General features: G+C 46.0%; 1 protein-coding gene across 3 annotated transcripts in view; it reads left to right on the forward strand.

Moving 5' to 3' along the window:
- Positions 1–24,407, forward strand: part of TACC2 (transforming acidic coiled-coil containing protein 2) — a 202,873-nt gene that overhangs the window by 85,602 nt on the left and 92,864 nt on the right. For all 3 annotated transcript variants that reach the window (XM_058544173.1, XM_058544170.1, XM_058544171.1), the window contains one exon: positions 7,903–8,019. In XM_058544173.1, coding sequence (XP_058400156.1) covers positions 7,903–8,019 — 117 coding nt within the window. The remainder of the gene's footprint in view (positions 1–7,902; positions 8,020–24,407) is intronic.

Genomic DNA, 24,407 nt, shown 5'->3' on the forward strand with positions numbered 1-24,407 from the left:
AAATTGAAGGGGCCGGCCTGGTGACATAGTGGTTAAGTTTGCACACACCGCTTCTGCAGCCTGGGGTTCGAGGGTTCAGATCCTGGGTGCGGACCTACACACCACTCTTCAAGCCATGCTGTGGCAGTGTCCCACATACAAAATGGAGGAGGATTGGCATAGATGTTAGCTCAGGGACAATCTTCCTCACACACACACACACGCACACACACACAATTAAATTGAAGTTTTTTTTTTTTTTTGTGAGGAAGATCAGCCCTGAGCTAACATCCATGCCAATCCTCCTCTTTTTGGTGAGGAAGACTGGCCCTCGGCTAACATCTGTGCCTGTCTTCCTCCACTTTTTTTATATGGGACACCGCCACAGCATGGCCTGACAAGTGGTGCGTCGGTGTGCACCCGGGATCCGAATCCGGGCTGCCAGCAGCGGAGCGTGCGCAGATAACCGCTATGCCACGGGGCCGGCCCCTAAATTGAAGTTTTAAAAAAATTATTAAAAAGGAAGAGTGAGGCTGGAGCTTTGCGTTAAGCTACCTGAGAGAAAAACGGAGCAGGTCTCTCTCCCTCCTTCCCTGTTAGCCGTTAATTCCTTGGTGCCATATCCTTCTCTTCCAAAAATTCATCTTTCTGAATAGGAACAAAGAGAGAAAGCACTCCCGTCTCTGAGCCAGTGGTCAAATAAAATGCAAGAGATTTTGACGTGCCCTTCTCTTTTATTAAAGCCACTGGAGAACATCAAAACTTGCTCCCTTCTCAGGGAAGAGCCCATGGACCCACTTTAAGTGGTTGAGCTTCCATTTTGCTTTCGGCATCCCTGGATGGCACAGAGAGCTGGGCCCAGACCTTCTAGAACATTCTACAAGTGGCTGCATTGCCCAAGGCCACTTGTACTCTCATCTGCTCAATATTTTCCCCCTTTTTTTTTAAGCAGCAGAATTGTTTTTCAAACGAAACCTTCCAGCAGTACCACCATTTATTAAACAGTAAAACGGGGCACTCTAGTGACATCCGGGAACCTCCTCCGCTTTTCCCACGTCAGAAATCCAAGCGGAGGGGTCTCTTTTGACCTTGAGGACTTCCATTGGCACACCTGGAAGAATACTCGCCTGACTCATGTCCGTGGGGGTCAAACTTTGGCATGCCTCAGAATAACCCTGTTACGGCACAGGTTGCTGCCACACCCCCAGAGTTTCTGATTCAGGAGGTCTGGGGAGGGGCCAAGACTTTGCATTTCTAGCAAGTTCTCAAGTGCTATTGCTGCTGGCGTGAGGTCCACACTAGAGAACCACTGGGTAAGGCAGTCTGGTCCCGATGCTTTTCTCCTCATCCGTATGGCTCTTAGCAGTTCCTCGGGATCAGAGACACTCGACCCAGCAGCTGGTGGCTGAAGTGTCTGATCTCTGCCTTCAGGTACAAGAGCCAGGAGCAGGGGTGGCTCCTGCTCAGCGTCGTGGCCTCCCTAGAGAGTTTCCCAATTCAGAAGCGGAGTTTCAGAATTTTCTGAAGTTGAAGGCCCCAGGAATTCACACTGACTTACAGCTTCTGTTTTCCCTCTTGCTCCAGATCATGTGGTTTATTTTGGTCTCATCTGTTTGCACAATAGGATTTTTCTGTCTTTCAGCTATGGGTATGCATGATGGGGTTTGACTACCCCAGAGGTTAGCTGAACCTTTATTTAAGCAAGCACCTTATTAGAAAGTGAACGATAAAGTGGAGGTATTATTATTTTTTTAATGTAGAAAAGGGATCACCCAAAAGTCTTCTCTGAGAAATAGAATTCCTTTGTACCATTTAAAAAATACATTTTAAAGGTAACATGTTCATGAAACAAACTTGGGTAACCAGTACCCAGTGCACTGAGTAAATTGTGGGGGGACCCATATATTTGTTCAGAACCTTTGGCTGTCCAGTGTCCAGCTGGCCACTGTCAGGTTGGAGCACATGAATCGCCACATTGGCAGTTGTCGAATATTGACAATTTCATATGGTTCCAGCTAACACAGGATTTTGTTCTTGTGGTTCTTCGTGGTTCTGGAGCTGCTGTGTCTGGGCAGGTGGACTGTGACTTTCTGAATAAATAGTGAAATCTTGGATATCTGAGCTCAGTTTCCTTTTGTGCTCTGTATCCGCATCTCTGTATTCTTTGTGACCACTGCCCATCCTGGGGTGCTCAGGGCGCGCCTGGGAATAGGACCCAAGGAGCTGCTGGCGGCGGTGTGGGAATTAAGGCCCTGGGTGATCCGACCCAGATCAAAGCCTCTCCTGCGGCTTTGGGATGCTAAGACTGTTCCTTTAGTTAATGTTTTCCTTCCTGATTAAGTTTTGCTTGGGCCAAGCTGAAAAGTAATTTCTCTCCTGTGAGCACAGACTCTCTCTGTGAAGGGAAAGAGGTAAGAACGTGCTGGGAAATGACTGATGAGCCAGTTCAGGGTTATCCATGCGGAGCAGCCCACGGCCAGACAGCTGAAGTTCAGCGTGTTCAGGGCTGTTCACCCTCTCACATGGGCTGGGGTATCTTGCTGACGACTAGAAATAGCTCGATGTGCCCGCCTTTGAGTTTCCAGCCAATTTGCAAACCTCTCCGGGCGCCGTCTGATTTTGGCTTTGTTGCTTTTCAGTGGCTGCGTCTTGAAAGTGCATGCTGTATCTCCCATCGCTGAGACCCATTTTATCAAACCCCAGGCCTCTGCTGGGCTGATGGTCCAGTGCTCTGATCGACCAGGCTTAGCTCTCCAAACCAGCAATTTCAAAGCACGTGCCTTTCTCTAGCTTGCATCTCACTTTCCATCTGAGCTGAGTCTTCGCCCTGTTATGTGATCACGTACACTGGGGGATTCAAGAAGGAAAAATCAAGAGGCCTGTGAGGAAGGGCTCTTGTGCTAATTCCTTCCAGATGGTGATATGAAATGGGAGATAAGATGCTGTCGCCCATCTGGCCCGACAGGACGTGATATGTTCTGCCTGTATCTTGGGGGCCCTTATCACCCTCCCATGACAGCCAGGGTCACTCTGGTGTTTGTCCTTGGACAGGGGCTTAGTTTAGCAACTCCAGCTGATCTCTGAAATGAAATTTGCTATCAGTTCAGTGGGGGATCAGCCAAGAAGAACTCAAAAGCCCTAAACAGGGAATCAAAAGACAGCGGTTGCTAACGGCGTCTCATTACAGCTGGACTTGTTGGCTGTTGGCTGAATACAGGCCCTGAAGCAACGTTTTCTGGGTTTCTCAGGTCCTCTGCGAGTGGAGACTGCACCCGGATGGTTAATGGGACCAGTCGCTGTTTGTGAGGACCTTGGTGAGGTCTGAATCAAGGGTGGCAAACTCTGACCCATTAGTAGTGGTTCCCTAGGGATCTGTGTTGACAAGGATTCTGAGGTCTTGCCCAGCTGGGCCTGGCAGGAAAGAATGCCTTGATCAGTAAGTCATGTCTATCTGCTAAAAAAATGGTGGTTTATGTGCCCTCTTTTTGTCAACTCTTCTCTTAAAAAAAAAAAACAGGCTTAAATTAAATCAACATTTTCTTCATCCTCTAAAAATATAGACACTCTACGTGAATTTGAATTCAGCTTCTTTGTTATTCCAATAAGACTTAGAAAAATTGATTAACTCCTTAAATGGGAAAAGGGATCTCGTCCTTTTACAACTAGAAAGGCTTCACATGCCCTACCCACTGGCCCATTTTACGGGGGAGGAGTTCAAGGTCAAGAGAAGGTAAAGGCCTTGCAGAAGTGAGAGGAGGATGCCGCTGTGCACACCCCATCTCGGTGCCCTGCCCGCTCTGTGCCGGGTCTGGCAGCTGTCCCGGGGTCCCGACGAGGCCCAGGAGTGGTACTGGGCGTTGGAAAGGGCCTGACTCCCTGAGAGTAACGTCTTCAAGACGAGTCACTGCTGGTCGTGGGAGCCTTGAGCAGAGACAGGAGCTGGCAAAGAGAAGCTGAGCTGTCCTTATCTGGCCCTCTTCTCTGCTCTAGCTGCCCCTCTGGGAGCTCAGGGGGCATTAGAGGGACCCTGTGTAAGCTTCTCCTTGGGGTCTAGAACCAGGGCTGCTTCATGGACGTGCGACCTGGGCATCGCCCGTGTGCTCAGAGGGCCCTGCACTTGGCTCAGTGCTCTGCTGTCGCCATCTTGAAATTCTTACTTCTTTGGGCCCTGCGTTTTCGCTTTGCATTCATTTGCGTTCCATTTTGCCTGCAAATTATGTTGCCGGTCCTGCCTCAGACATTCGGACTCTGGGATTCCAAGAAGATAGAACGGTTGTCCGCCTGTCGGGGCCTGCATGTTTGGGAAGCTGGGGGCCCGAGGGAGGGAGCTGCCATGGGTTGAGCACTTTTCTGTGGCCGGCTCTGTGCTGGAGGCTGGAGAGGCCACAGTGGCTGAGACTCTAGTAGAAGAGGACACCTTAGCAGAAAACAGGGCACCCGGATGTTGGGGTGCAGCCCAGCCTGGCGGTGCAGGGTGGGCATGGTTGCCCCCGCCCAGGTGGAGGGGCTTCCTTGTTTGGGTGGCACCCCAGGATGATTATGAGTGGACTGGGAGGGGATCTGAGTGGGACTGGGTAGGCGGGCATTCAGGGAGAGGAGCATCCGGGGACTGGCTTGGTGTGGTTAGGGCAGGGAGAGGATGAACCTGGGAGGAGACAGAGACATTCCAAAGGCCATGGAAAGTCGAGGAGGGTTTCAGGCAAGGAAAGGACCTGATCAGAACTCAAGTGGGGTCATTCTGGTGTCTGTAGGGGATGCGTATGTGGGGACAAAAGGGGAGGCAGGCAGAGCAAGATGTGCAGAGTCCTGCTCAGAGAGGTTGCAGGCCTGGACCAGCGGAGGTGGCCAGGACAGAGGGGATGGATTCTAGAAGGAGGAGGGAGGTGACTCAGCAGGAAGAGGCGATGGTGGGGCATGGGAGTGAGAAGAACCGGAAGAGCCGAGAACAATCCTGGATTCTGGCGCCAGGGCCTGGCTGGCTGGTGGTGCCACTAACCCAGCCGGGGAAATTCAGAGGAGGAGGAGGGTTAGGAAGGAAGAGGACAGTCCAGCTGGGGCCAGGAGGTGTCTGTGGGTGCCCGTGTGTCAGAGCTTCGGTCATGAGTCACTGAGCGTTTCCCTGTTGGGGCCTGACCTCCTGGTCACTGGGGACGGGAGGGAGGGGAGATGCCGTTCTTAAAAGAGCTGTTGAGTCATTTGTTTGGTGCCTTTGGCTGATGGGAGCGGCCAGCGCGGGAAGGGTGTGGCCTTGATGGTCTGGGGCCAACAGAGGGAAGGGTGGAAGGAGCAGGAGCGAGGTCTCCAGGCTGGAAGAGGCTGCGGAGCTGAGGGGAGCCGAGCCCCGGGGCCGTTCTCAGGGGTGGGGGAACGGGTGCAACAGGAGGGCGTGCTCCTCTGGGGAGTGTGATTGTCACTCTGCTCCACGCTGCAGAGCTGGCCTTGTTCTGAGGCTGCAGATCCGAGGCAGTGTCTCCCCTCCCTTCTGCCAGGGGTTTCACAGACAGAAATCTTTCCTTGCACTTTGCTGGAGTACCCTTAAAGTAACAGTACCGCAAACTATATCGGCTTTCCTCAGTTTGCATTAAATTAAATAAAACCTTCATAGGATATGCAGAGGAAGGAGCATGGCCAGTGTAATTTCTTGAGAAAGCTAAATTTTAGACTGGGAGTTTGAGTTTGTAAGTGGCCTATTCACCGCTTATGAGTATGAATAAATGTAGGTTTCCAAACTGTGAAAATGACGCTCTTAAGGAGCTTAAAAGCCCTCAATAGTTCGCATTATTCGTTTTGAGTCATTCCTTTATAAAATAAATTATTTCAGCCACTGTCCACAAATAACAGTTTGAACAACTGAGGCATCACTCCATCTGTGAACCCACTTTGCGCTTTCTCTGGGTTCTGTCCGAACACTTGCTGTAATTTCTGTGCACTTGAGGATTGGCCTTGCTCCGGGCTTACCCAGGGTCATCACTCTCTGGTCTCTGTTTTTCTCCCCATTTCCACCGGGCCCAGGGGAGGAGGCAACGTGGGTTCCAGCTCTGCGTCCACTCCCGACACCTGGCTTGGTTATAATGGGTCGGGACACCCCAGCTCTCCCTCTGTGTTTATTGAGTGCGCACCGTGGGTGGCCTGGCTAGATGTTGGGATGCTGGGGTGAATGCGACAGGTGTGGCCTTGTCCTCATGGAGCTCACAGTTCTGTCTCCCTAGTGGTCTTCACGTCCTTGGTGATGTGTGTCACAAGGAGGAGTGTAGGGGCTTCCGGGTGTCTACAAGGGGAGTCCATTAGAAGGTGGACATAGAGGTGGGGAAGGATTCAGCACCTGGGTTCGTGTCCTGGCTCCCCCACCTACTAGCTATGTGACCTTGAGCAAGTGACCTCACCTCTCTGAGCCTCAGTTTCCTTCTCTGTAAAGTGGGAATGATGACATCTGACTGAAAGGGTTGTCGTGAGGGTTACCTGAGGTCATGAATGTAAAGCACAGGACAGGGCACCCAGGACCATACACAGAGGACAGGGTACCCAGGACAGGGCACCCAGCGGGGGTGAGCTACTGTTGTTTTTGTAGCTGTTGATTGGTGATGCCCAAGCTGAGACGTGGAGACTGAGGAATTGCTGGCCTGGTGAGGGGAGAGGGCTGCAAGCCTAGGAGGTGGTGTTGTGAGAGCTGAGGGAGGCCCTGGCGGGTCGGAGCAGAGCAGGTGACCTTGAAGTGAGGGGCAAGGCAGAGGCTGGGCCTTGCAAGACCTGCTAAGCTGTGACAGGGATTTGAGGCAAGACAGAATTCTTTCAGTATGTTGAGTGTGGCGTGCCCACAGCAGCTGTCCTCTGGGCCAGGAAGCCAACCTCATAGGTGGGGTTGGAGGAGATGAAAATCAGCAGAATGTTACTGACACAGAAACTCAAGCATCCTGGATTTCCGCAGTCTGGGGGCTTCCTGCAGGTGTTTATACCCAGAGGGAAGAAATGAGTCTTCAGTACGAAGGCGAAGGCGGTGAAACCTCAAACCCCGGCTTTGACCTCAGGCTGGGTTTCAGGCTCTTGGTGCTGAGTCACGTAATTCCAGCCCGGCCGCCCTCAGCCCTGCCAGCTCCCCCGTGGACAGCAGTGTGGAGAGGGGCTGGGAGGGCCAAACTGCCTGAAAACTGCTTTGGTCTGTGGATGGCATTGCTAGCCTTGCCTTTTGTCAAAGGGGAAGATCAAAACCTGTTTTGAGCTCCAAGCCTTGTGCCTTTTGGCTTCTGAGGGTGTGTTGGCAGGTGGCTGTCCATCCTACCTTCCCTCCCACAGGGGCCTCCCTGCACGTGGAGTGTTGCCCTGGCTGTCCAGCAGGGGGCACCCATCCATTGAAGGTGGGACCTGGCAGCTCTGCTGCAGAAATTCCTCACCAGCGAAAAGGGGTGCCGACAGTTCGCCAAGTACAGGTTCCTTGATTACCCATCAGCCTTTTCACCCTGACTTTTCTCAGCCTCAGATTTTTGGGGAAAATCTCAGGGAGTTTGCAAAGTTGTATTTTAGTTCTCAACTCTAGAGTTTCATTGCCTATAAAAAAATTGTTAGAAATGATCATAGAAGAGGCCCCTCCCCAAAACAAAAATCAAACAAGACAAATCATAGAGAATGTCCTGAACACCTGAGCTGCCTCTGTCAAAGAAACCCCAGGTTCTGTGGGAGCCCAGCGAGGGAGGATTCATGGCCTGGCCTGGGGGCCGCTGCATTGGAGGGTGCGCCTCCACCACGTGTAAACAGAGGCCCGGGGAGCCGGGTGGGGAGCCCGGGTGGGGAAGCCGTGTGCTGGGTCTTTAAGTAGCCTGTTTCTTGTGTGTGTGTGTGTGTGTGGGTGGGGTGGGGTGAGGGGGCTTGATGAATGTGCCATTAATGAGCCGAGTTCCATTGGGAATAATTCTCCCTTTGTGTCCCCAGCACCTCCCCAGCTGCTGCCCCGGCCTCAGAACATGCATCTTTGCCTTCTGCCCCAGCCGGTGATGGAGTAGAAGCTTCCACTCCCTCCTGGCAGGGCCTGGCCAAGGACTTAAGCAGGTATTGTACAAAGCTGTCCCTCCACAGCTGCTGCCCCTGAAGAGGAGGGGCCTGGTGGTCTCTGGCCCCTGGGCCTTGGGCTGAGCGGCATTTGGGATGGCACCAACAAGACGTTGATGATTTGAGCCTGTAACGCCATGTCTGTGATCATTTGGGCTGTAGCTGATCTGAAGTTTACCCTGGCTAGCAAGCTCTCCATATAACAGTGGGATGCCCTGTGTGAGCAAGTGTATTATCAGGGTTCTCCAGAGAAACAGAACCAATAGGATGTGTGTGTGTGTATATATATATATATATAGAGAGAGAGAGAGAGAGAGAGAGAGAGAGAGAGAGAGAGAGAAGAGAGAGGGAGAGGGAGAGGGAGAGAGAGAAATTTATTTTAAGGAATTGGCTCATGTGAATGTGGAGACTGGCAAACCCAAAATTTGCAAGGCGGGCCTGCAGGCTGGAGACCCCAGGAAGAGCTGATATTGCAGCTCAAGTCTAAAGGCTGTTTGCTGGCAGAATTCCTTCGTCCTTGAGGGACCTCAGTTTTTTCTCTGAAGGCCTTCAACTAATTGGATGAGGCCCACCCACATTATGGAGGTTAATTTGCTTTACTCAGAATCTACAATTTAAATGTTAATCTCATCTGAGAAAATACCTTCACAGCGACATCTACACTGGTGTTTGACCAAATACTCTGGGTACAATGGCCTAGCCAAGTAGACACACAAAATTAACCATCACAGCAAGTATTTGGAGCTCCTCTTTCTAGACAAACAGTTGTGTTAGGTTATAAACCATTCTGCTTAGTTATGAAAGTCCCCTAAAGAGCATCCTGTGACAGTATTTTTCTGTAGAGAGCTCAGGATACCTGGTTGTGTCGAGAAGTGAGAGCCTGTGGCCTCAGAGAGCTCCTGCCAGCTGAGGAGGCGCAGAGGTGCTGAAGCTGAGGGAGAGGGTGAGGCTATAGGGATGGTCCAAGTGGTAGGTGGTTACCTGCCCAACCAGAGTGTCCACAAGTAACAGAGGGACCCTGGGACGGAGGTTGCCTCGCATCTATGTGGTTCTAGAACCTGCAGTCACGAGGAGTCAGGGTGGAGCTGGGACTGGGCTCCTCTTATCTGGACAGTGCTCCATGGGTCATAAGCTGTCTCTGGCCTGTTAGCTCCTGAGATCTCCCTGCAGCTCTGTTGGTTCTGAGTCCTAGAGAGATGGGGCAGTTGATCTGTGGTCCCTTGGCTCCTCAGTGGCAGAGCAGGAACTTCCACCCCATCCCTCTTGGTTCCAGGCAGTGTCTTGTCTATACAACCCTGGCCTTGAGCTGAGGGCGGGAGTATGCAGGAGGCCTGCTTTCTGGTGGTGAGATAGAGCAGTTTGGGAACAGGAACATTCGTGGGTGTTTGGGATGACACCCTTGGTTTGCCTTGGACATAGTAGGTACTTGATAAAAATGTGTCAAAGAAAGAAATAAAATTACTCTTCTTAAGTATTCTGCTCTTTAGTTTCTTATAAGTTACACATACATCTACCATATGACCCAGAAAACTCACTTTTAGGTATTTACCCATGAAAAATGAAAATATATATCTACCCAAAAACCTTTATGTTTATAGCAGCTTTGTTCATAATTACCCCCAAATTGAAACAACCCAGATGTCCATCAACTGGTGAATGAATAAACAAATTGTGGTGTATCCATCCTCTAGAATACTGCTCCACAATAAGAAAGAACAAACTACTGATTCGTGCCACAAAATAGATGAATCTTAAATATACTATGCTAAGTGAAAAAGGTAGACTAAAAAGTTACGTTATGTATGATTCCACTTATATGATATTCTGGAAGAGGCTAAAAACTATAAGGAGTGGAAAACAGATCAGTAGTTGCAGGGGCTGGGAGTTGGGGTTGGGAATTGACTAAAAAAGGCCAGAAGGGATGTTTTTGGGGTGATAGAAGTGTTCTGTGTCCTAATGGTGGTGGTGGTGACATGACGGCGTGTGTCAAAATTCGTGGAACTATACACCTGAAAATGGTGAATTTCACTGCATGTAAGTTATATCTCAGTTAAAAAAAAAAAAAGAACCAAGCTTATCCAAGGGCTAGAGTAGATTTTTGATGAAATCATACACATACACAGACACACAAATTCTGCCCTCCAGATCTTTCCCTGAGGTGGACAGTCTGGGGGTTGGAGAGCTTCCCTGGTGCTCCCTGGCACCAGCAGATATGAGTGGTACCCATCTGCTCAGGGCCCTCCTTTCCTGAGGTCACCTGGGCTCCAGGGTCTAAACTTCTCACACAGGGGGCAGCAGGGACACCTCACCTTGCTGTTTGTTCCTTAGAGCCAACTCTGTTTGGGTTGCTTCTGATTTTTTAAAATTTTTTTTTATTGAAGTATAATTGACATACAATATCCTCTTAGTTTCAGGTGTACATCATAGTGATCCAATATTTATATACATTATGAAATGATCACCACGGTAGTTACCAGACAACATTACTACAATATTATTGACTATATTCCCTATGCTGTATATTACATCCCCATGACTTATTTATTTTATAACTGGAAGTTTGTGCCTCTTAATCCCCTTCACTTATCTTGCCTCCCAACCTCCCTCCCCACTGGTAACCACCAGTTTGTTTCCTGTATCTGTGAGTCTTTCTGTTTTGTTTTGTTTGTTCATTTGTTTTGTTTTTTAGATTCCACATATATGTGAAATGATATGATATTTGTCTTTCTCTGTCTGACTTATTTCACTTGGCATAATACCCTCTAGGTCCATACATGTTGTTGCAAATGTTAAGATTTCTTTTATTTTTTATGGCTGAATAATATTCCAATATGTATATATCCTGTCTTCATTATAGATTCACCTGTCAGTGGACCCTTAAGTTGTTTCCATGTCTTGGCTATTGTAGATAGTGCTGCAGTGAACATAGGGGTGCAGATATCTTTTCGAATTAGTGTTCTTATTTCCTTCGGATAAATACCCAGAAATGGAATAGCTGGATCATATGGTAGTTCTGTTTTTAATTCTTTGAGGAACCTCCATAATGTTTTCCAAAGTGTTTTCCCAAGTGGCTGCACCAGTTTACATTCCCACCCACAGTGCACAAGTATTCCCTTTTCTCCACATCTTCTTCAACACTTGTTATTTTTTGTCTTTTTGGTAATAGCCATTCTGACAGGTGTGAGGTGGTATTTCACTGTGGTTTTGATTTGCATTTCTGTTTGAGTTGCTTCTGAAGCATTCATTTATGCATCTGAGCGTTCAGCAGCATGAACTAGGGGTTACTCGGGGCCGGACACTGTGCAGTAGAGAGGCACCGCTCGCCCTGTGGATCTTACAGCCCACTGGAGAAGACAGACACAGACTGAGCAATCACGGGTGGGACAGAAGAGTGGTGCAGCTCGTGGGTGGATGGAACCCAGAACCTCACTCAGTCTGGGTGGCTGGGGAGGGCTTCCCAGGGGAAGTGACTTCTAAGCTGAGAGCTGAGGGCTGAGCGACTTTAACTACAGGTGGGCTGAGGAGAGAACAGATATTCCCAGGAGAAGGAACAGCATGTGCAAAAACCCTGAGGAAAGATAAGGGAGCAAAACTGAAGGCGTCCTGTTGTGGCTGGAGCCTGGAGAAGAAGGAAGATGGATGGTGCAGTGGGCAGGGGCCAGGACCGGCACCCAGGGTGGGGCACACAGGTCATGGTAAGGATTGGGGGCTTTATCTTTCTTCCTTGGTAGAATTTTTTTTATTAATAGATTTCTTTTAAGAAAAGTTTTAGATTTACAAAAAAATTGAGAAGATAGTATAGAAAGTTCCTATTTACCCAAGCGTAGAGTTTCCCCTATAATTAACTCTTAACAATAGTATGGTGCATTTGGTACAATTGATGAACCAATACCGATACATTACTATTAACTAAAGTCTATAGTTTATTCAGATGTCTTTTTTTCCCCTAAGGTCCTTTTTCTGTCCCAGGATCAATCCAGGATCCCACATCCATTTAGTCATCATGTCTCCTTAGGCTCCTCCTGGCTGTGACAGTTTCTCAGACTTTCCTTCTTTCTGATGACCTTCACGGTTTTGAGAAGTCCTGGTCAGGTATTTTGTAGAATGTCCCTCACCTGGGATTTGTCTGATGTTTTTCTCTTGATTAGATTAGAGTTTTGGGTTTTGGGAGAAGACCACAGAGGTACAGTGCCATTTCCATCACATCCTATCAAGGGTACGTACTATCAACGTGGTTTATGACTGTTGACGTTCACCTTGAGCGCTTGGCCGGGGTCGTGTTTGTCAGGTTTCCCCACTGTCAAGTTCCTCTTTTTTCCCCTTTTCCACACTGTCCTCTTTGGAAGGAAGTCACTGTGGTCACACCTAAGGAGTGGGGAGTTATGCCCCCTCTTCTAGGGGGAGCCTCTGCATAGATGATTTGGAATTCTTCAGCACAGGAGATTTGTCTTCCCCTCCATTTATTAATTTACTCAGTCATTTATTTATATCAATATGGACCCGTGGATATCTAGTTTATGCTTTGGTTATAATCCAGTACTGCTTTATTCATTTTGTTGCTCAAATGGTTCCAGCCTTGGCATTGGGCCACTGGCTCCTGTGGGGTTGTTTTAAGAGTGTCGAGAAGCCCTGAGGCAGGACAGAGATATGATCAGGTGTGCAGTTGTAAAGATCTCTCTAGCTGCCTGGCAGGGCAGGGGTGGTTTCGGGACTGACCAGGGCCCCCGCCCCTGTGGCCCCCCAGGCCCGCTGGGCCAGGACACGACGAGGGGTCAGCTGTGGTTCCATCGCCTTAAGTACACTCTCCACTGTCCCTTCAGGGTGTTGCCAACTCACTCTTTCTGTGACTGCTTTTAGCCACGGGGCCGTGGCCTGGATCCAGGGATCCAAATAAATCTTGTCTTTTCCCTTGCTGCGGGTCCCTGTAGATTTTCAAGCAAGTTTCAAAAATGCACAGATGAAAATTTCGTTTCGCTGACATGGAAGTTTTTATCCCCAAGCCTGGGCTGAGGCTGAGGTCCCTCCTGGGCTCATGATTTCGAGACACATCCTCCGTCACTTCCCATTTCCTCCAGGCTTCTCTTGCTGGGGCTGGCACACCTTCTGTTTGTTTTCACTATGCACGGGCCACTGCGGTGCTTTGTCTTCCCCTCTTTGGGCTTGGAGGGGAGCGGCGGGGCGGTGAGACCTGGTGTCTTGACAGAGAAAGCCTGGGGCACATCTTATTACCGAATCGACAGATGTTCTGTTCTTGCAAACGCGATGGGTGACTTCCTGCTGCCTCTTCCTCCTCTAATGGCTGCTGTGGAAATGATGACACAATCCCACATTTCCAGTGCAAATGGCTTTTCTCCAGGAGTTTTCACACACCCTCCCCTCCCCCACGCCCATTGGTAGTCATTAGGCCACAAGCCTTGGGGAGAACAGATGCGACTTTGAGAGAGGCCTGGGGAGGGGAGAGAGCTTTCTTTCTATGCTTTCCAACCCTGCCCGAAGCAAAGGGCTTGTCCTGGGAGGGGCACACTGTCCACTGTGAGCCAAGCTTCCTGCAGGCCTTCCCCTCTCCTTCAGCACGGGCCTTCTGCGTCCTCCACGCTCAGCAGACACCCTGACCTCCCAGGGATGTTTGGAGAGCATGATGCAGCGATTAATTGAGCTCTAAGAGGCTGAAGCCAGGCGGGGAATCTGATGATAAAGAATTTCTAGGAATGCAAGTGGAAAGCCCTCACTCATGCCAAAGCAGCCACAGCTGACCACAGGGTTCTGGACCCTTGCGGGGCTTGTGGCAAAGAGCCTGGAGTGTGGGCACATGGGCCAGGTCGGCATGAACCTGAGCAAATGTCTTGTCTGCTCAAAGCTGACCTCCCACTCACCCTGCTGGGGACAGCTGTCCCTTAGGGATTGGTAACTTGGAAACCTAGCGGAGGGCTGCCTGGATAGACCCGGAAGAAATGAGACAGAGAAGCAGCTGAGCTTCCTGCAGGGATGCAGCTGGTTCCAGGCTGATGCAGGAGACCCAGGGGACACCACAGCTGAGAAACGCCGCCCTGAGCTGCAGCCTGGGGGGGGAGGGGGCGCAGGCAGCCTCGAATCACCAGCGTTTCTGGTGAAATGGCCCCCCGGCCTCTGCCCGCCCTGGGCAGCCCCAAATTTCTCCCATCTATCTATCAACACTTCTCCTGGACTTGAGAGCTTTTCCTGGCAGAAGAGGGAGTGCAGGGACCTTCTTCCCGGCCCCACCAAGGGTGGTACCTGTGGGAGATCAAGATTTGGCCACCCTGAAATCTATCTCTTTACCTTGGTTGTTTTCTCTAGGGACATTTGACCTCCCCCACTAACTGCCTAAAGAATTTGACATGATGGCTCCTTCCTGGAACAGATCTATCATGATGGCTGTAAAGATAATGTAGGATAGAGGTTACAATAGGAAAGGCACCAACAAGCCCATCTTATCGGAAGTTCTGTCTCTCTGGCCACATTCTCTGGATGGCCCTGCGAGGAGCTGCCAGACGATCATTTACATTTATAAGGGAAATCTCCATTTGTAAAGGTATCTCCCTCTCTGTTTTGAGAAGAGGGGGGGATGGCCTCATTTCTAGAGGCTTATCAATGTGGAAGGTGAGGCCTTAAATCTGCATAATAACCTTACTCTTGTTTACTGTGCTTTGGTGGTAATCTCCTGTAAGTGACTCCCCCCACCCCCAACATCCTTCTTTGTTGTTGGCTCAACATGGTATTTAAGACAAGAATTTCTGCTAGTGTGTTGAGAAACACAGTGTCCCTGCTTTCTCCCATGTATACATGTTATTAAACTTGGTATTATTTTCTCCTGCTAACCTGTCTTGTTAATTATTTGGCCAGCCATAAGAACCTTAAGGGAAAGGGCAGAGGGAGATTCTTCCTCTTCCCCCGACATACCCTTTCCCCACCAAGTCAGAGAGATGAACCCCTTGAAAAAGACTGCACATCCTCAAACTCAAAACCAGTTCATTTGCCCGCTCACAGCTCAGTAGTTAATTTTATAGATGGGCTCAGGACCATCCTCTCTGTTTGAAAGATGTCGGGGTTGCTGATGCTGACGCTCTCTGGCAGCAAGAAGCTGCACTGAGCAGACTGGGGTCTAATCAGGCCTCGTTCCTTATTTCCGTAAGCCACGTTTCATTTCAGTCATTCTTCTGCCTATAAGTCCTACTTCTTACTGGACAGACTGGGCATGGATATTGTCGGGGGAAGAGGGAGAATCTCCCTCTGCCCTTTTCCTTAAGGTTCTTATGGCTGGCCAAATAATTAACAAGACAGGTTAGCAGCAGAAAATAATACCAAGTTTAATAATGTCGGGGGAAGAGGGAGAATCTCCCTCTGCCCTTTCCCTTAAGGTTCTTCTGGCTGGCCAAATAATCAACAAGACAGGTTAGCAGGAGAAAATAATACCAAGTTTAATAACATGTATACATGGGAGAAGCTCAGAAATGAGCAACTCGTCCCTCTGTCTAAGCTGCTTGCTTAAGTATTGCAGCTAAAGGCGAAGGAACATGTTGGGGGTGGGTAGTGGCCTGGGACTTCAGAGGGCAGAAGGACAATTCTTTTCAGGGTCATCGATTGATAATTTGGTCAGGGAGAGATAGAGTTTTTTGATAAAAGGGGCTTGGTGCCCCTCCCATTGCAACATCTATTTTACATTATCTTTATAGCCATCATGATAGAAGATCTGTTCCAGGAATGAGCCACCGTGCCAGATTCTCTAGGCAGTTAGTGGGGGAGGTCAAATATCCTTATTGTCTTCAGCTCGAAATAATCCACATACCAGAGTGGTGCTTCCTGGGGCAGCTTGCCCTGAGCACCATCAGTTCCCTCCTCTGAAACTTCCCTAGAAGTTTCACATATTAAAAGCTGAGCTGGTGACTGTGGAGAGAGAAATCGTGTTAGTATCCGAGTGATAAGAAGTCTGCAAAGAGAGAAAAGAACGTAGATTAGAATGAGGATGAACAGGCAGAAAAGAACAAATCGGAGCACATTTCCCCACACTCCATTAAATCAGTCCCCCAATCCTGGAAATAAGTCAGTCCAATAAAATGTGTTAGCTTCGTTTATCTGATGAAAAATGTCAATCTTCTCTTTTAATAGATTTAAGTGAGATTTTACTTGACCTGTTTGATTCACATAAAAGCAACATTTTTCTCCAGTGATTGCACATGCTCCTCCTTGCTGGGCAGTGAGCACATCCAGAGCACGTCGATTTTGGAGCACCACAGATGCTAGGCTGTTAATCTCTGACTGGAGTATGTTCAAGGTTTGCATGGTGGTGTTGAACTCTTGCTCCATTACCATAGAGAGATTTAATATTGCCTTTTCCAACTCATAATCTCCAAAGCTGGGGAATAGGACTCTCAAGGCTGAAAAGAACTTGGAGCTGTGATACACAAGTGGATTTTCCTCGATTTCTCGACTGGCACGTTTATGTGGCACAATCTTATGAACAAACGAACCCAAGTTTGTAATTTGGCTAGCATTTAAGGTGGAGAGTTTGGTGACAGAAGGAGCCAGGTATCCAAGTCTGCATCGTCCTGACCAATTAGATGGGAATCCTTTATACACTTTGTTGCCGCATAAAATGAAAAGACCAGTGTAGTTTAAAGACAAGGTTAGAATTGAGTCTGTAATTCCCAGGATCTGGACTATTTCATGATCTGTGCCACTTGCACTGTTACTACCTAAACATCTCCATTTCCCATGAGCTCCTGTCAGTCTGCGAGAACAGAATAGATTGCGGAATAGCTGGTACAGGAGGCCTGCAGTCTGATTCTGACAGCTATAAAGCCTGGTCTTGTCACCTGACCAGGTGAGTCCAGATTTTTGATCCACCCATATATAGTCTGTGGCATTGGGCAGCCTAACCATGCGGATAGCTGCGATACCCCAAGTTGCACACGGGTGGCTCGTAGGCCATCCAGAGCACTTGGTGATTTGGCAAATGTTTGTGCCAGAGGGAGTAGTGATAGAGTCACTTACAATTCCCTTGAGAGTTCTGAAGATGCCACCTGCGGAATCAAACCACAGAGTTTGACTGCAATATTGTCTCGGTATGTCACCCAGGAAAGGTCCAGCGCTATGTTTACTTTCAATGCAGAGGGAAAAACTTTCACCTATTGCTTGTACTTGGGCAAGGGACAGTCCTTGACCTTCTAAGTAGTCTTTCTGGGGCCCAAGTGACTCACCAGGAGAAGAAGCAGAGTGAAGTTTCCCTTGTTGCAGATACCATACTCTGTTATTCATCCATTTTCCGTACTTAGTCTACCAGGTGTTCATATCAGCAGGAACAAAGACTAGTTCAGGTTCTTTTGCACTATCTAGCTGTTGACATAACCAACAGTCAGATTGATTAGTTAGCGTGGCTAGGGCTTGGTAAACTGGCATAAGGGGGTGTTTGGTCTGTGCCCGACCTGTTGAAAAGGAGAGGGTTAGTAAAAGCAAGACACAGATCGGAAAAGAGCCCATAGCGGAGACTTAGAGAGGGGAAGAGGGACAGATAGAGACCAGCACTCTCCAGTCAGGTTTCTAATAAATGATTAAAAAATATATATATATATATCCACTAATAGTTTGTGTGTGTGAGTGTGTATATATATAGGGAGTTTTGAAGCAAGGGGGAGGAAATGGGTCAAAGTAGGTTTTCTCGATCCGTGATCTTTGGAAAAGCTGTCTACTTCGTGATGTCGGCTGCTTCTGGGGCCTGGGTTTTGGCCCTCGAAATCCTTAGTTTAAGGTCTCCTGTGGGGATTATCTCCCAGTTGTCTTGAGAGCGGTGTTCTGGGTCTATTTTGGCGTGGCTCGCGTGGATCCAGGAAGATTTTTCCTTTATTTTGATGGCAGTGCAGGTCGTCAGTAAGACTTCATAAGGTCCTTCCCAGCGAGGTGACAGTGCGTGTTTTCTTCTAAAGACCTTGATGTACACCCGGTCTCCTGGTCGAAAGCGATGGCAAGGCTTGTCAGAAGGTGGTGGCCATGCCTCTTTTACCTGTTGACGATATGCTTCAAGTATACTAGTTAATTTTTGTATATAACAAGTCATAGCATCAAATTGTTCACTTAAGTTCCCATAATATTCATTTAATCCAGGAATTGAAGGTTTAGAGACGCCAGTAGGCATCGGACGTCCAAAAACTATTTCAAAAGGAGTCAGTCCATGCCTTCTATTTGGAGTATTTTGAATCTTCATAAGGGCCAAGGGCAGAGCCTCTGGCCATTTAAGTCCAGTTTCTTGACAGACTTTTCCTAGAGTTCTTTTTATATCTAGATTTTTACGTTCCACTTGCCCTGATGACTGAGGGTGATATGGGGTATGAAATTTTAATGAATACCCCAGAGTTTTTGCAAGCAAGTGGTTTATCTCTGCTGTAAAATGAGTTCCTTGGTCTGATTCAATCCATAAAGGAATGCCAAAGCGAGGAATAACTTCAGTTATTAATTTCTTTACCACTGTTGTGGCATCTGCATGTCTGTTCAGATAGCATTCAGTCCATCCACTAAACATGCAGAAAATAACCAAACAGTGAGAGTAACCTAAAGCTGAAGGCAAGTCTATAAAATCCATTTGGAGTGCCGCAAAAGGCAGCGTGGGCCTGGGAGGACTTCCTGGATCACACTGATTTCTCCCAGAGACTTGGTAAGATTTGCAAGTTGTGCACTGGGAGATGATTTGGTCAGAAATTTTATGGATGCCAGGGCAAAACCAATTGTCTTTTAGTTCCTTAACTATCCCCCATTTGCACATATGTCCCATTTGGTGGGAGATAAGTGCAAGCCAAAAAGTCAAAAGAAAAGGAGCTACTGGAAGTCCATTTGGTCCAATGTATAATCCATCTGATAATTGTTTGGCACCCTTTTGTATCCAATTGTCTTTTTCAGATTGTGGGGCATTTGCCTGATAGTTAATAACATCAGTCAGGGATAAAGGCAGGTTTAAGAATTGGGTGGAAAACGGATAAGGGGGTCCATAGTGAGCTGCATGTTTAGCAGCTCTGTCATCCCTGTCATTCCCTAAAGATATGACATCAGTCTCCTTAGTATGGGCTGAACAATGAACGATGGCAATTTTTGAAGGAAGATGAATAGCTTGTAATAAGGCTGCAATTAAGTGTCCATTAGCAATAGGAGTTCCTGCAGAAGTTAAGAATCCACGGGATTTCCAAATTGTGCCAACAGCATGGCAGACTCCAAAAGCATATTTGTGTAAACGAAAGAAAAACAAGGTTAATGGTTAGAGCAAATTGTAAACCAGTTTTTGAGTTCAGAGGACAGCCAGTGAAGAAGAATTTTAGATGTCAGCGTCAAAGTATCTTTTGCAGTTTAAAATGTCTCTGATGGTGTCGTCAGGTCATCTCTTAAGTTTATATCAAGTTCATCAGCTTCAGTTTGTAAGGCTTCAGGAAAAAGGGCAGGTTCAGTTCTCAGTGATTTCAAATGAAAATGATGGAAAAAATCAAAAACATTAGTTTGGACATCTGTAGCCAGATATTTCAGGAGACTAGAAGAAATCAGGATCCAGTCCAGTCAACAGATATAAAACAAAAACCTCAAAAGACAACAAAACTAGGATCTAATATCCGCAAATTTATACTGAAATAGTTTTTACTGAAATATAATTTTTCTCTCTAAAATCACCCTCATTTTTATTAAGATAGCAAAATTAAAACTAGTTTGCAAAATAAGTCTAGTTCCAATAGAGTTGGCTCAATTATTTACATAAGTACAGCAAGAATAGCAGTTGATCACATAGGCTCTTTTAAATCTGCTTTGCTGTAACTTTTTGTAAGGAATCTCACATTGAACTTTAAAGGTCTCTCGAGGCCAGGAAAGCCAAGCCAAGGATTTTGTCATCAGACTTTGCCTGTAATACCTATAAATTTGGGTGAATTCCTCTATTCCGAGGTTTCCTCAAAATATTTCAAGGTCCCTTGTACCTGCCAGATAAGTGACATTCTTTACTTATCCTGGTAAGTGCTGCTTGGAACATAAGGTACCAGGCCAATATTTCCACGTGGCTTTATTCCATAAAGTCCAATCTTCATTCCTCAAAAGCTGTATGGTTATATTGCAATATGATGTTCCAGTCACAACCTTGGTAATAGAACCAGTGTTTCCAATTGTGTCCTGTTATAAGGAGAACAGATTCTTATTGAACTTATGCAAATAACTATATTGCCATGAAAACAACAATACTCACTTACTAAGAGTTTCTAAATTCGAGGGATCAGGTAGAGAGAAAAAGATAAATATTTCAATTTTACTTACAAAAGTATCATTTACCAAATTGCTATAAGTCATAGCTAGCTCAGGAGAAAAGAGAAAAAGTTTTCCTTAAATCTGAAAAAAACAAAACATTAAAAATTCAGCAATACTTCAAACGAAAAATCTTAAAAATTATAATCATCCTTATCAGTTCATTCAGTCCTGTGTAATCCATTTTTGATCCCAATCTTTTTGTTAGCAGCTTCATGAAGTCAGTTTCTCCATCAGATTTCTGTAATTTTTTTTTTTTTACCAAGTTCAGTTTTATGATCAGAAAGTTTGTCAGAAACCTGTATTCCAGTGTAAATATCGGAGTCCTTTCCATGAATTTTTCTGAAGTTGAAACATATTTTGCAAAAGCATTAGAGCAAAGAAATAAGTCTGTAAACAACAAGACCTCAAAATGGCAATTGACAAGGAAATTTGGTTAATTTTGTGACATACAACACTTTAAAATAATAATAACCAGAATTATGACTGATAACCAGGACAGATCAGAATTTCAGTAATGTTATACAATTTTAAAACACCTATGTCAATAACATTTGCCCACATAATAGCACCTAAGCAGGCTTATCATCACTGGTCTGACAATGCTTTCCATGTAATTGAACATATTGAATAAGCCTAATAAGTTTAGTATCTTTCCCCTTATAGGAAGAGAGCAAATTTCTTTGAGAAGTTCCAGGGCCCTTTGAAAATTCTCAAAGAAAAAAAAGACTTTATTTAAGATATGAATTTTGGTGGAGCTTGTCAAAAATATAAACAATCAAAGCAAACAGAGCATTAACAGTCTAAAAAGCCTTAATAGAGAGACCTCAGTCTTTTGAACACAGGAAATTAACAGTTTTTTTTTTTTTTTTCTTTTTAGTAGACTTATCCAAAGGTAAAGAATAATCTTTTATAACCTCTTTATCAAGTTCAAGATTATCTTTTTAAGAGAAATAAGACCAAATTATAATTTTGTACCAGTTTACTTCTGATATTAAAACTCATTTACTTAATTAAATTTATTTCAATCTTAGCCAACTTGACCATACAAAAACTCTTTTTCCAGAATTCCTCTTCCATAAACCTTCTATAAGTTTTTTTTTTACATTCAGAATTTGTCCCATGTCTTTTTTTTTTCTTCTAGTACTTGAGGACAAATTTATCTTTCTTAATCAACCAAACAAAATATTTCCATTCTTTGTTCCTTCTTTATATATCTTACTTTCCTTGTACACAGACATATTTTTTTTTAATATTTAGTAGCTTTAATCACATATACTAATTAGAAATTTTAACCCTTAGAAACCTTAATTTGTAAGTAAAAACTAAATAAACAATTATAAACTTTCTTTTACATTAGTATCTTGTGGCTTGGAAAATTTATAAACACTTCATAACTTTTAGAAACACATTACTTTATAGTACAATCTTTTAATAAAACACATGTTTACCAATAGACCCAAAATATCTTTTAGTTTTCCTGTAATGAAAAGCCAAAAGTAGACAAATGTACATTTAGCAATCAATGTCTAATATCTTATCTTATTTGGAAATGATGATACTCAGAGAATTTTTATCATAAAACTTAGCAAAACTCTCAAGTTTTAAGTCACCAAAAAGAGTTTGGAAGCTGTAACCACCATAACACATAATTATTGTTTAAAGTTCATCCAACATTCATCTTTTTCACAACTATTTAGTTACTTATTCCCAATAATTATTTAGATTGCCTACAAGACTTCATAAGGCTTCAGATAAAATTAGCCATCATTTAAATTACTATTTTTGTTAACCAGTTCTGTAATAGAAATAACATCAGTTTTTTTCTTACAAAATTTCATGTAAATTTCGTCACCTCTTATACCTTTAAACATAATTATCATTAAGATTTTTATCAATAGGTCTTGGTCTTCTAATTTTGGACAAGGGAAGCATTCCCAGTCAGACCTTTTAAAACATACTCAGGGAAAGTTGATGTAACCTCTTTGTATAAAATTAGCTCAAACATTCCAACCTTTATAATCTTATCAACACTTACACTTTTACATGTTCTCAATTCAATTGTAACCTGAGTCAAGGTCTTAAGACTAGTCAAATTTTTCCCTTCCTTTTTCAGGCCTTAATTCTTAGGTACCAATTAAGCAATTATGTGAGAGCTCTCAAAACATTTTTTTCCCCCAATTTAGAAGTTTTTCCAATTCAAAGGATCCGTCGTCTGGCCATTGACGAGTAGGATCTTCATTTGTATATTTATTCCAATAGTGACTCGAACCAATAAGCCTTTTTAGGGAAAGACCCGGAGGTAATTTTCCACGCTTAGAATAAATCTTTCCCATGGACGCAAGAGGCGTCCCTGGTGAGGGCGCAGATGATGTAGCCCCCATGATCCACAGAATTCACTCCCAAAGATATTCAGACTCCCCTGAGAGCTTGGCACAGCCGGACAGAGACAGTTCGGAACCCCAGTCTACTCGACTGGCCACCAAGGTGCACCCCGGTAAATACACCTTCCGTATGGTGGAGACCAAGGAGAATATTCTCACTGGTCACAAAGCCAAGTTTTCTCAGGACACAGAACAAGACAGAAGGAAAAACCTCATCCGGTTTTTTTTTTTTTCTTATGTGCACAATGACAGCTTTAGCCACGCCTTAGGTCTCTTTGAGCCAGAATAATACCTAGCAGGGGAGGTGCCGCGGGGTCGGGGACTGTGTGCTTTACAGAGTACCTCGTCGTTGCACGGACATTTTCTTGCAGTGGGCGGGGGACCCGTGTCATCTACCCCGTTCCGTGACCCAACTTATCCTGTCACGGGAGTCTTCTGAAAGTGGCGAGCGCCCTGATGGCTCTTAACTGCTCGACCCGCGCCCACCAAATTTGCGGCCTTTTTGGCTTCCAAGATGCCCTTGGCAATGACCTTCACTTCATGTGCATAATAACCCACAGCAAAGTTTGTAGACGCCGGTCTGGTGAGACCCGCAAACTCACCAGTCTGTGGGGCCGGCCCGGACAGCAGGCTTATAGGGCCTATGCCTGCGTCCTACCCTATGGTATTTCCTTCTTATAACAAAAGACACAGACAAAAGAGAAAAACAGAGACTACCTTTGGGAGGAAAAGGGATCAAGATCAAAACCAAGAGTACTCTACCAAATTTAAACCAAGAGTCACTAAAAGCCCAAGAAACTAGTTTCCCAAATATTTTCTCCTGCCAATCTAAATTTAGAAAGAGAAAAAATTCTCACCACTTCCCTCTGCCGGACTCCGCAGATAGAGATTCCGGGAGGCTGACGTGGTAAGAAGTCTTACCTTTTGCCGGCTTTCGTCAGGCGTTCCCGTATCTCATCATCTGCAGTAGTCCAGGGAGAAGGCAGGTCTTCCAGCCAGAGAAGGCAACTTGCCAGCCAGTGTGGATCCTGCCGACTACGCCAAAACTGTCGGGGGAAGAGGGAGAATCTCCCTCTGCCCTTTCCCTTAAGGTTCTTCTGGCTGGTCAAATAATCAACAAGACAGGTTAGCAGGAGAAAATAATACCAAGTTTAATAACATGTATACATGGGAGAAGCTCAGAAATGAGCAACTCGTCCCTCTGTCTAAGCTGCTTGCTTAAGTATTGCAGCTAAAGGCGAAGGAACATGTTGGGGGTGGGTAGTGGCCTGGGACTTCAGAGGGCAGAAGGACAATTCTTTTCAGGGTCATCGATTGATAATTTGGTCAGGGAGAGATAGAGTTTTTTGATAAAAGGGGCATGGTGCCCCTCCCATTGCAACATCTATTTTACATTATCTTTATAGCCATCATGATAGAAGATCTGTTCCAGGAATGAGCCACCATGCCAGATTCTCTAGGCAGTTAGTGGGGGAGGTCAAATATCCTTATTGTCTTCAGCTCTAAATAATCCGCATACCAGAGTGGTGCTTCCTGGGGCAGCTTGCCCTGAGCACCATCAATAACATGTATACATGGGAGAAACTCAGAAATGAGCAGCTCGTCCCTCTGTCTAAGCTGCTTGCTTAAGTATTGCAGCTAAAGGCAAGGAGCGTGTTGGGGGTGGGTAGTGGCCTGGGACTTCAGAGGGCAGGAGGACAATTCTTTTCAGGGTCATCTATAGAT

This window comes from Diceros bicornis, chromosome 6, assembly GCF_020826845.1.
Source record: "Diceros bicornis minor isolate mBicDic1 chromosome 6, mDicBic1.mat.cur, whole genome shotgun sequence".
NCBI lineage: Eukaryota > Metazoa > Chordata > Mammalia > Perissodactyla > Rhinocerotidae > Diceros > Diceros bicornis.